We start from the raw sequence: 11,089 nt of genomic DNA, 5'->3' as shown, positions 1-11,089 counted from the left end.
AAAAAAAAAAAAAAAAAAAAAAAAAAAAAAAAAAAAAGGTTAGAAAATCAAGAATAAAAAGCTCCCAGAAATCTGAAGGGATAGTAATTATGAAGAAACACAACTATGACATAATTTCCAAAACAACTTTCACACTTTGAAGGAACACAACTATGAGATAAACCTATACAGGTGGAACCTAATCCTTTATGTTGTTTCTTCTGCTGGTAGAGTGTGACGGGATCCTGATACTTTTCAGGCCAAAGCCATCCACAGCAGCATCTATTATTTTGCAAGAAAAAAGGTTACAACTATACTACACCAGAGCCAGGGACAATCACCATCAATATTATTATTGTTGCTTTCTTGTCATCATAAGAAACTTGATGAGTATATTAAATCAAAGATAAGTTGAGCTCAGGAAAGAAAAGAATCATTCTTTTGAATCCAAGAAGTGACAAGAAAAAGATTCTACCAGAAGTAGTAAATAACAAAAAGGGGTTACAGAAATTCCCAGGTAAAGACACCTAGAGAAGCTTGAATCCTGATGCGATCCCAAACTTCTCATACAAAAATTTCTCCATTTACAAAAATTCTCCTATTTCTTGCATTCCAAAATTCATAAATACCCATAAGACTATACCACTCTCCAAGGAGTTTTAGCCGCATCTCTAAAGGGAGAGCCATGAATATTTTGAATCCGTGAGTCCTAAGGATCAAGGAGTAATTCAAGAAAGGTTCGCATTATCACAATGAAGACCCTCAAACTATGCTAACATGCTGCCAGTGAAATAATGAATTGTCAATTATTACCCCACCTTCTCACACAGAACACGCAGGTAATGTGAAGGTTGGAAACCAATTTGGATCCTCGCAATAGCGTTGATCATTTTGAAATAGGTAAAGACAATATGGTAGATACCTATTCTTAGGTACCTTGGCTCCTATCTCATAAAGATGTGTTGTGCGAAAGATAGTTTTGGATAAGACAAATACAAGTTGTTGATACCATTGCCTCCAAGAAAATCTCCCAGATATTATGAAGCAAATCCCTATGGAAGAAAACTCACATGGAATCCTCTACGGTATAAGCAGAACCTCATTACTCCTCATATCAAGGACAACTCACTCTTTCAACATCTTAGCCTCTCAATTCAACAACTACTATTACCAATAATTGGATCCCAATTAACCACAAAAGTAAAACAGTTGCATGCAACTATTTCAGTAAAAGTCACCCAAAAAAAAAAAAAAAAAACCTTGATCTCCTGCTCAGTTTCCAGGAATCTCCCATTATAAGTTCATTGATTTTTTTTTTCTTTGGCTCGTGAAAACATACAAAATTTATAGACACCAATTTCTATTAGATATCTAAAAAAAAAAGTCTTTCTGAATCAAATTTAAACCTAGTTTTGAAAACCAATAAAACCGAAACCAAAACTCAAATGATATTTAATGATCACGTAATCTCTAAAGATCAAATATAAATGTAAGAAGACTATAGTTTTGACTATTAAAAATATTTTTAAAAAAAATAAAATTGATTACCTTAAGAGCAAGTAGAAGTAGAAATGTCTCAACTGAGTAAAATCCTCTATCAACAAAATCGCCAAGAAATAAGTAGTTTGTCTTTGGACAATCGCCTCCTACTTTAAAAAGCTCTTTCATGTCATAAAACTGCCCATGGATGTCTCCACATATCTACGTAAAAAGAAACATAGGAAAAGGTTAGAAACACATAACAATAATAATACAAATCAATCCAAATCTGAAACTCGAACATAGTTGGACATAATTCCTCGGTCATCGGGTGGTGTCCTACTCCGTTGTACTTCAGTGAAATGTTGGATTCTTATTTTAAAAGGGCAAAAGGAATATTAGACATGAAAAAGCTTTGGTGGCTCCACTTGAACCCCAGACCAAAGCCATCAAGTTTGTTCAATAAATGGTTCCAGGTCTGGCGTATAAGATCCACGAAATTATTAAAGTGCTGCTTAGTCAAGCCTGACCAAGTAACAACTACAGAATAAGCAGAAACAACAGCAATAAGTGTAAACAAGAAGCATTGTATTGCTAATGGAGAAGGTAAAATTAATGCTCAAACACCATGAAAAGAACAAAAAATTGGTTAATGAGAAAACAAGAAATTGTGAACTCCTTTTGTAATGTCCTCATAATGTTTCTGTTCCAAAAAGTAAAAGACTGAACATAAGCAAAAGAAATCTCCTCAACATTTACCAATTTCAGTGTTTATGATGTCGCCAAACAACAATAACACTCTCTCATTCGTTATACCAATAATTTAAGCCATAATCATCTCAAATTTCAACAACATGATAGTCCTTAAGAACCACTTGTTTTTCCAAAAAAGAACGAAATTATAGACCAGAATTCCAATTCGCAATCAAAACTCAAAAACTGACCTAAAAAGACCAGTGTTACAGTGAAAAGGAACGAAACCCCAGATATAAAATTTAGAAAAAAACCACAATACTCGAGAGAAATCCAAATCAGGAACCCGAAAAGCACAACAATACGAGAAGAAGAAAGAAAGAGCCGCCGCCCTTGATTGAAACAGAGTCAAACATCTCGAAGTGGAATCCAGAATCCCCAAAATGGGGAAGAAGAGTGAGACTTACAGTAACGGGGGCATCAACTCTCTGAACGTTGCTCTCTTCGACGAGGATTTCCATGGCCTTAAGGCAAAGAGCTTTAACTTCAGACTCCTTCAGCGGCTCGCAATTCTTCAGCTGCTCAATTTGACGGTCTAGGTCAGACATCTCTCCTTCACTGTGGATCCCTCTCTCTCTCTCTCAACCTCAACCTCAACCTCAACCTCCTCCTTCTTCCCCTCCTCTTCCCGAAGGACAATCTCTCTCTCTCTCTCTCTCTCTCTCTCTCTCTTATATGAATCTCTCTCACAGAGCCATGGAAGCCAGAAGGGAAAATAGTATATTGAGGCGCTGCTCTGTGCNTCGTTTCTTTCTTTTTTTTTTTTTTTTTCCTTCTTCTCCAATTTGTTTCTTTTTTTCAATTTATAACAAAATAAATAAATATATATATATATATATATGCTATAAAAAAAATTAATAAATTATATAAATTTAACCTTAAATTTATAAAATTATTGTAATATTTATAGTTTAGCTTACCAAAAAAAAAAAAAAAACTATTTTTATATTAAAAAAATATAGTGGGTGAATTAAATTTTTTAATTTTATGTTTAATCAATCGATTTTAAAACTCATCAGTGAATGTTGAGGTTGATTTTATAAGTATATGCGTTTTACAATTGTGAGATTGATGGTGATCATAACAGACCTGCAGTGGGTTTTGGCTCTTACAAACGTTAGTAAAACTAGACACCGAGTGGTATACTGGTGAGGACGGTAAACCCTTAAGTGGGGTGGATTGTAGACATAAAGCAGCGTGCCAATGCGAACGTTAGACTCTCAAGTGGGGGTAAATTATGAGTTCTCACGTTGATTAGAGAGGAGAATGACACATTCCTTTAGTCGGAGAGTTAGGTTTGTGAGGTCCAATAAGGACGTAACAGACCGAAGATAGGCTTGAGCTGTTACAAATGGTATTATAGCCGAACACCGAGCAGTATGCTAGTGAGAACATTACGCCTTCAAATAAAGTGGATTGTAGACGTTGAACGAGGTTGAGCCCTCGATGGCCCCTATGGGTATCATGATTCTGGTTAGAACGATTAAAGGATTACAAGGTACATATGAGACCCACAGCAGTGCCCAATGATCTCGAGGAACGCCTTTCTTTCTTTTTATTGTTTCATTTTCTTCTTGATTTTCTCCCTCTAGGAATTTTCAAACCAATTTGCGCAGATCCAAATTACGACGTTCTGATTCCTGATTCCAATTGATCGACGAATGTTGGTCGCCGGCGGTGGCGGATTTGTACCATCCTTCATAGCTATTCTATAAATTCCCCAGCCGATCTGCCATTGCTGCCGGTTGAATTCTCTTATTTTTCGAACGTCAATTCTGATTTCCAAACGGTAAGTTCCGTTTCCTTTTGGTTATGATCTCTGTATCGTCTGGTAGTTTGCTTAATTTTTTTTTTTTTTTTAGGGCACATTCGATGTATTTGTTTGTTCGTTCTATGGTATCTGTTGATTTCAGTGTTTGATTCTATGGTTTGTACCTCAATTCTCCGTTTTCTGTTTGTCCTTGGTTTGTGTATGGATGGAAACGTTTGATCTTTCAGTTGACCAAATCGTGTGTGATTCTTCTAGATTATTCTAAGGATTCAGCTCTACCTGGATTAGCTTAATCTAGTTTTTGTCTTCTGCTCGCTTCTCTTTCTATGGATGAACGACAAATATCATCATTAACCTAATAACGCCAAGCCAAATAATTGTATGAGCTCCCTCATAGGTCAAGCTAAATAATTGTATGAGCTCATTGTTTAAAAAAAAATGATTTAAGTATTTTAGACTAAAGATACCTAGATATTTTAGGAATAGATTGATAGGTCTTTACGGTAAATACTCATCCACCATACCTAGGTTTTCATCTCAAGAAATCAAAAGTATATAGAGCAGTAGATATTTCTCCACTATACTTAGTGCAGTAGTTTCTATATACTATCTTGTAATCTCTTCTCGATTTTTGTGGTGTTTGGATTGAAGGCGAATGGCGTATACTTTGGAATCATGGGTGAAGGAATACAATGAAGCCATGAAACTCTCTGAAGATATCAATGGCATGATTTCTGGGAGAAGTTCTGCTTCTGGACCAGAAGCTCAGCGTCATGCCTCAGCTATACGCAGGAAGATCACAATATTGGGTACCAGACTTGATACCTTGCAGACTCAGTTACCCAAGCTTCAAGGAAAGCAACCAATGTAAGCCATGTGATTATGGTTTTTTCTGGGAATTGTGTGTTCTTGGTGGTATATTATTTCTGTGTCTCGTGGCTTGCAGACCGGAGAAAGAGATGAATCGTCGCAGGGATATGATAGCGAATTTGAGATCGAAAGCTAACCAGATGGCTTCGACTTTGAACATGTCTAACTTTGCTAACCGAGATAGCTTACTTGGTCCAGAAATAAAGCCAGCAGAGAATAGAACAGAAGGCTTAGACAACCGAGGCCTACTCGGTTTTCAACGACAAGTTATGAGAGGCAGGTTTATTTGTTTAAAGTCACTGGAAAAATATCAGTATGAATCTCTGTTAATGTGAAAATGTGATATTTGGAGCAGAGCAAGATGAAGGCCTCGAGAAACTGGAAGGGACTATAATGAGCACAAAACATATTGCATTGGCTGTCAATGAAGAACTTAGCCTTCACACGAGACTTATCGTATGTCTTTCGATTGTTGTCGTGTTTATTCATTTGTTGACTTACTTGATCGCTAAGTCTTCTCATGAACTCGATTCTTATAATTTTAGTCTTGTTTTTAACTCTGTTCAATGGTGCAGGATGATTTGGATGAACATGTCGATGTTACAGATTCCCGATTACGGGTACGAATCTCTTGTTCTGATTCTTTTCTTACATGATTGGGTGTTTGTTGTGTACATATCTGTTGTGTACTATAACTGTGAGAGGGTTCACCATGTTGGAAAAGATAGAAAATATTTGCCTTCCCAAGTTATCAAATTTGAAAGATTACATAGGACGTAAATTTTGAAAAATTTTGCCTCTCCCTCGAAAGTCCGGATTGGTTCTCCTAACTATTCAAACTACCTCGACGATCTAGATTATTATTGTGAGATCTCTCATCGATTGGGGAGGAGAACGAAACATTTTGTATAAAGGTGTAAAAACCTTGAGGGGAAGTCTGAAAGGAAAATCCCAAAGAGAACAATATCTGCTAGTGGTGGGCTAGGCCGTTACAAATGGTATCAAAGTCAAACATCAGGCAATGTGCCAGCGAGGAGGCTAAGCCCTAAAGGGAGGTGGACACGAGGCGATATGCCAGCAAGGACGCTGGGTTGAAAGGAGGTGGATTGGGAGATCCCACATCGGTTGGAGAGGAGAACGAAACATTCTTTATAAGGGTGTGGAAACCTCTTCTTAGCAAAACGCTTTTTAAAAACCTTGAAAGGAATTCTGAAAAGATTAAGCTCACAGAGAACAATATCTACTAGTTCAAATTCATTGACAGTATCGTTAATCATTGTATTAAAACAGAGAGTGCAGAAGAGGCTGGCAATAATGAACAAGCGGACCAAGGGTGGATGCACTTGCATGTCAATGATTTCATCAGTGGTTGGAATTGTCGTTCTCATCACTCTCATATGGCTACTTATTAAGTATTTGTAAATTCACTGTCTTGGTGTGAATTGACTAGAACACAACCTTTTGGTGTAAGATTCTGATATCCGTTGATTTTCTTAGTAAATTTGTGTGTTTTTTCTTCATCTTTCACTTCCCGTGGAGTTGATTCCATGTGATTGAAGCGATTTTGGGCTTGCCAACTCTTCACCCTCTTCTTCCTACAAGATATTAGTGTCTTATTTTAAGACAAGACTCCTAAAGAACTCTAGGACATTGGATCTTCTATGATCATTCTTATAGAAATGGATTTTGTAGCACTTCTTTCAATTTGTTCTAGATCTATCTCCCCTATGAATATCAATGATTGAGGCATCAAGGGATAAAGAATTGAGATACGAAAAAATCAAATAAAATCCCCAGCCTTTATTTCATAAATGGAGTTCTGTATTAAATAGCCATGAGCAATGGTCGATCTTCCCAAGAATTTGATGGAAAGTAATTAAAACAGCACTTGGGAAACACAAAATACAGAACCCAATTAAAGGTCATCTTCAAATTATGAACTGCACAGATTCAATCTGAAATGCAACATAGATTCATGGAACCTGGGAAATATAACATATCTTAGGGTTATCAGCAGCAACCCTGTGATGATTTAGATTCATAAGACACAACTAGTAGTAGAAGTTCCCAAAATTATCTTCACTCCGAGTCATTCAGAATTGGAACAATAAGTGGCTTCATTTGTGCAAGATATACAATTGCCCACCTAAATTTAAAAAAATGCATAATAAATTTAGTAGTCGGTATATATATTACGCAACTTTAGTGTCTAATTATAATAGAAACTCTAACAATAACAGGTTGTCCTGAAATGTGAGTGGCTGTTTATAAAACAGTGTGTTGAAGTGAATTCAATATCTTTATAATCTGAAAAGAAACTCTAGAACAGATAGAGAGGCTTTTTTATTTCCCTAATTTAGGGCCCTTCAACAAGACACCCAGAAAACTAAAAGGGTTAAAATTAAACCTAGAAGCCTATTGATGCTATGATGGATCAATTGATAATAAGAAGTCTATATTAAATAATTGTACATACGGAGGAGGAAATCTGGTTAGATGGAGATGGGAAAAAAAGGTAGCCAGTCAATTTTGGGACCAGAGTTCAGAATAATGTCAAGAATTTTTTAAGTTGGTCTGTTTGAAACTTCTTCAAAGAAAGGTTCATCGTCAATAAGTCAATAATTAATATTGCAAACAACCCAATCCAACATGACCTAATAAAATACATTAAAACCAAAAGACATTTCATAAAGAAAAAGTTGGATAAAGTCTTTATTTGTACACCTCTAGTATCAATAAGTAGCCAAATAACACGAGTTAACCACATAGTTGATTGGTGCATGATTCCAAGCAAGTTGATATGAGAAAATATCCATTAGCCCCTTCTTGAGGGGGAACGCGGGGGTTGCGTGATGGAATTTTAAGAAACATCATAACTACAGTATCTATGTTGTGGACATTATAATCTAAGATTGTTTCCTTATTTTTATGACTCATTATTTGTACATAATAGTCTGTAAGTATCAATATTATGAAAAGAAAACTTCCATCAAGTCCTAAGAATTACCAAAGCCTTCAAAATTTGTTATGACATTTTCACGATATATTTACATCTAGCAGTGCATTTTATGGTGCATTCTAATGTTTTTCTTCTTCAAGAAGACACGTCCGCCAAAGGTCCAGGGTTTTATTGCGGGTTCTATGTTTTCATTAATCAATTCATACATTATTGCAGCTGTACAATATATTTTCTCCTTCTAGGTGGATCTTTCTTCGCTAAAGAAAAATCTTACTAGAGCTTCTCTCCAAGCAAGCAACGGCTTGTTGCTTTAGACAGCAACTTGAATTTGTTTGGAGTCAGTGCTTTAGTTTGTCTGGGGTTGTTGACGCGTATATTAGGAATAGGTGCTCTTTGATTGAGAGATTAAGTGAACTCTCCTTTTTGGGATAAGGGAAGAGTTTTGTGGCAGGCCTGTTAAATGCTATCTTGTAAGGACTCGGGAGTGTGGCTTGAGAAGAATAGTAGGATTTTTAGAGGGGTGGAAAAATCTTCACTGGAGGTGTGGGAGGTAGTGAGATTCTATGCATCTTCATGGGTGTCTACTATTTGAATTTTTTTGTAATTGACAACTTAGTGGTATTCTTTTGAATTGAGGTCTTTTCCCAAAGTTGAGGACTCCTTTTGTGTTGCTTTACATGCTCTTGTACATTCTTTCACTTTTCTCAATGAAACTTTGGTTTCTTAGATAAAATAAAAAGAAGGGAAAAAAAAAGGAAGAAAAAAAGACGCGTTTGGAAAACATCAGTTTGTCCTCTATCATAACAAGCTAATGTTATAGCACAAAGGAAATTAGTGGTTATCAAACGCAAGAAAAACATAAGACTTACATCATCCAGCAGCATATTGTTGCAGTAGTTATCAAAGTAAGGTGAAACCTGCAATGAAGAATAGCAATATTAGCCACCTGCATGAATGCAATGAAAGAAATATTCATACGCATATGCAAAGGAGTAATGGTACAAAAGTTCAATAGCACTTTGATTGTTCGTTTCAAATATGTATTAAGATCCCATGGAAGTCAGATGAATGATCAATAGTCTTTCATAAGTTTTGTCGTCAAGCACGAATATCGATGAGGCAAGCAGATTTAACCACGCAACGTAAACTCTACATATGAAGTTTCAGAGACTACCCATATATGACCTTTTCTAGAGTAAGGGAAATTGAACAAAATTACATAGCTATAAGACTACTTAAGAGAGTTTTAATCTCTAGTACGAACACTGCTCCAAGGGTGAGTAGTGACGTAGTTGCAGAGACGAGCACCAAAGAAAGAAGCTAGAGAAACAACCAGCAATTTACAAATAAGACGAGCACCAGAATAATGTTGTTTTAGTATACATAGTTTAGGTTCTGATCAGTTTTTAAACCATGAGGCTATTTCATCATCAAGCTTACCAATTATTTACCCTCAACGCCAAGATAGAAAACACTTGTATACTTAAACCAAGAACGACATAGTTCGACAGATAAATTTCGATAAACAATTTTCCAGAATGATGTTTTTCTTTAGCAGAAGCAGTAAAGTCTTATAAAAATTCTCATATCCTCCATTGACCTAATAAAATATTCTCAAGTTTCACATCTTTTGTTAACAATATTGTTCCATCCTACTCAATATTCCACATAGTTCCCCCTAATTTCATATTGCCAAAGACCTTTCTGTGTGAACCTAATAATTTGGATACACGTTGAGATCTTAAATCCTATAAACTCATATTACAATCTTAACAATGCAATATACCAGCCTAGATACATGCGCCTGAACTTTCAGTGTTACAAAAATGGCAGTCATTGGATATATAAAATCATTGATGTATGTCCTAGAATACAAACAACAGATTAAATGTCTAAAAGCCAACAACACAAGGACTTAGAATCAATAGCAGATTGGCTACAGTAGAACTAATGATCAACAAAACTTAGCACAGTTGAATAGCATATGGAAATCAAACATAGTTATCAGCAAAAACAAACGAGTTAGATTCCGTAGCAGCTCAATTGCTTCTGGATCAACAGCTCAACACATGTATGAAAATAGAGAAAGAAAATCGATAAAGAGCAAGGACTTTACAAATTAGTCGAAGCTCCTCTGTTACAGCAAATTAAGGAGCAAAAACACGCGATGACTCCAATCACGGCGAAAATAAGGGACGTCACCAAGAATCCCATTGTTGATCCCGTTCGACCTCGATCGTGCAATCAAAAGATCAAAACCTCTGCAATCAAGCAAGAGACTGGAAAATTCAGATGTAGTTCGAATTAAACAAATGAGAAACAGACAAATCTGAAAACGGGGAGGATAACAAAAGGCGATTCGTTTGATTACCAAGAAACCAAAGGACGAATTGTGGAGTCGCAGAGCATTTCGAAAATCTGGAGACGATGAAAATAGATCTGAAAAATTCATCGGAATCTACAGGCGTGAAAGTAAGCGGGTCGGGTCATGCTACTTAATGGGCCGAATCAAATTGGTCTATGAGGCCCAATATAAGGCATAGTTTAGTTTTTGGGAATTTGTAGTGTCTAGCTAAATAGCCCAAACTGAAAATTATATTTAAAAATAATAATAAACTATTTCATCAAAATTTCCTTTTTTTCTTTTTTTTTTATTTAGATTTTAGATAATTCTTTTACTAATATTTAATAAACTGCTATAAAAAAATCCCGAGTATACGAGTAAGAGACACTAACTCCATTGATATGAGATTTATCGGGATTCTCTATCTCTCTACTCTTTTTTCCCCTCAATTCGTCTACTCTCATCTTTTTTCCCTAATCGTACATTTCTCTAAATGACAACGATCGTCTCATCAACGACAATACAGATCCTCGTTTGATCATCGTTAGCACATAACCTACGTTAGACAACCAGTGCACCTGTGTTATCATTTGTGTTGATTCCGCTAGAGGGTCATCGATCGTGCTCCTTCATTGATCTCCACACCAATATCGTCGATTATGCTTCACAGGGTCATCGCAAGAAGTACGTGGACCTATATCTTTACACTTGATTTTTTCCACATGATGATAATTCATAATTCTCGTATCGCAAACATAGAGTTGGTTGATCAGAGTCTCTATGTATTGCTTCGTGTCGAGTTAGACAACCCTAATCCAGGATAGGTCACGAACGAGTAACCTTCTTTAAAAAGAAAAGAAAATCAATCACCTGATTTACATACTCTATATACACATGCATATCTAATCTCGATACGAATATTTCTTACAACATT

General features: G+C 36.0%; 3 protein-coding genes across 4 annotated transcripts in view; 1 reads left to right on the top strand and 2 right to left on the bottom strand.

The window, feature by feature from the left end:
• LOC111476791 (serine/threonine-protein phosphatase PP-X isozyme 2) overlaps positions 1–2,971 on the bottom strand; it is a 6,440-nt gene extending 3,469 nt beyond the window's left edge. Inside the window, exons 1-2 of the mRNA XM_023120598.1 lie at positions 2,619–2,971; positions 1,528–1,680 (exon numbers count right to left, since the gene is read on the bottom strand). Coding sequence (XP_022976366.1) covers positions 1,528–1,680; positions 2,619–2,759 — 294 coding nt within the window. The 5' untranslated portion in view covers positions 2,760–2,971. The remainder of the gene's footprint in view (positions 1–1,527; positions 1,681–2,618) is intronic.
• Positions 2,972–3,682: 711 nt separating this feature from the next.
• LOC111476792 (syntaxin-51-like) lies at positions 3,683–6,374 on the top strand. Its single transcript, XM_023120599.1, has 6 exons — positions 3,683–4,000; positions 4,634–4,849; positions 4,929–5,128; positions 5,208–5,308; positions 5,428–5,472; positions 6,143–6,374. Exons 2-6 carry the CDS (start codon positions 4,638–4,640, stop codon positions 6,272–6,274), a joined length of 690 nt encoding a protein of 229 aa, XP_022976367.1. The 5' UTR covers positions 3,683–4,000; positions 4,634–4,637; the 3' UTR covers positions 6,275–6,374.
• A 255-nt stretch (positions 6,375–6,629) lies between these two features.
• Positions 6,630–10,269, bottom strand: LOC111476795 (V-type proton ATPase subunit e1-like). 2 transcript variants are annotated; one of them, XM_023120603.1, is made up of 4 exons: positions 10,183–10,269; positions 9,928–10,072; positions 8,681–8,728; positions 6,630–6,998 (listed from the first exon to the last, which is right to left on the bottom strand). In XM_023120603.1, exons 2-4 carry the CDS (start codon positions 10,023–10,025, stop codon positions 6,932–6,934), a joined length of 213 nt encoding a protein of 70 aa, XP_022976371.1. In that variant the 5' UTR covers positions 10,026–10,072; positions 10,183–10,269; the 3' UTR covers positions 6,630–6,931. The 2 variants fall into 2 exon arrangements, with proteins under 2 accessions (XP_022976371.1, XP_022976372.1); XM_023120604.1 differs by having other exon boundaries at positions 9,928–10,090; positions 10,183–10,237.
• Between the last annotated feature and the right edge of the window lie 820 nt (positions 10,270–11,089).

This window comes from Cucurbita maxima, unplaced genomic scaffold (genome assembly GCF_002738345.1).
Source record: "Cucurbita maxima cultivar Rimu unplaced genomic scaffold, Cmax_1.0 Cma_Scf00003, whole genome shotgun sequence".
Classification (NCBI taxonomy): Eukaryota; Viridiplantae; Streptophyta; class Magnoliopsida; order Cucurbitales; family Cucurbitaceae; genus Cucurbita; species Cucurbita maxima.
Note: the sequence above shows the minus strand (reverse complement) of the source record. Positions and strands in the feature narration are given on the sequence as shown.

What these genes read in the sequence shown, in the direction of transcription:
- LOC111476792 (XM_023120599.1), top strand. Translation starts at nt 4,638, where the DNA reads ATGGCGTATACTTTGGAATCATGGGTGAAGGAATACAATGAAGCCATG. An exon ending in TCAACGACAAGTTATGAGAG is followed by an intron (nt 5,129 to 5,207) that starts GCAGGTTTATTT and finishes TATTTGGAGCAG; the next exon opens with AGCAAGATGAAGGCCTCGAG. An exon ending in TTACAGATTCCCGATTACGG is followed by an intron (nt 5,473 to 6,142) that starts GTACGAATCTCT and finishes GTATTAAAACAG; the next exon opens with AGAGTGCAGAAGAGGCTGGC.
- LOC111476795 (XM_023120603.1), bottom strand. Translation starts at nt 10,025, where the DNA reads ATGGGATTCTTGGTGACGTCCCTTATTTTCGCCGTGATTGGAGTCATC. An exon ending in AGAGGAGCTTCGACTAATTT is followed by an intron (nt 8,729 to 9,927) that starts GTAAAGTCCTTG and finishes TCTTCATTGCAG; the next exon opens with GTTTCACCTTACTTTGATAA. An exon ending in ACAATATGCTGCTGGATGAT is followed by an intron (nt 6,999 to 8,680) that starts GTAAGTCTTATG and finishes TTTTAAATTTAG; the next exon opens with GTGGGCAATTGTATATCTTG.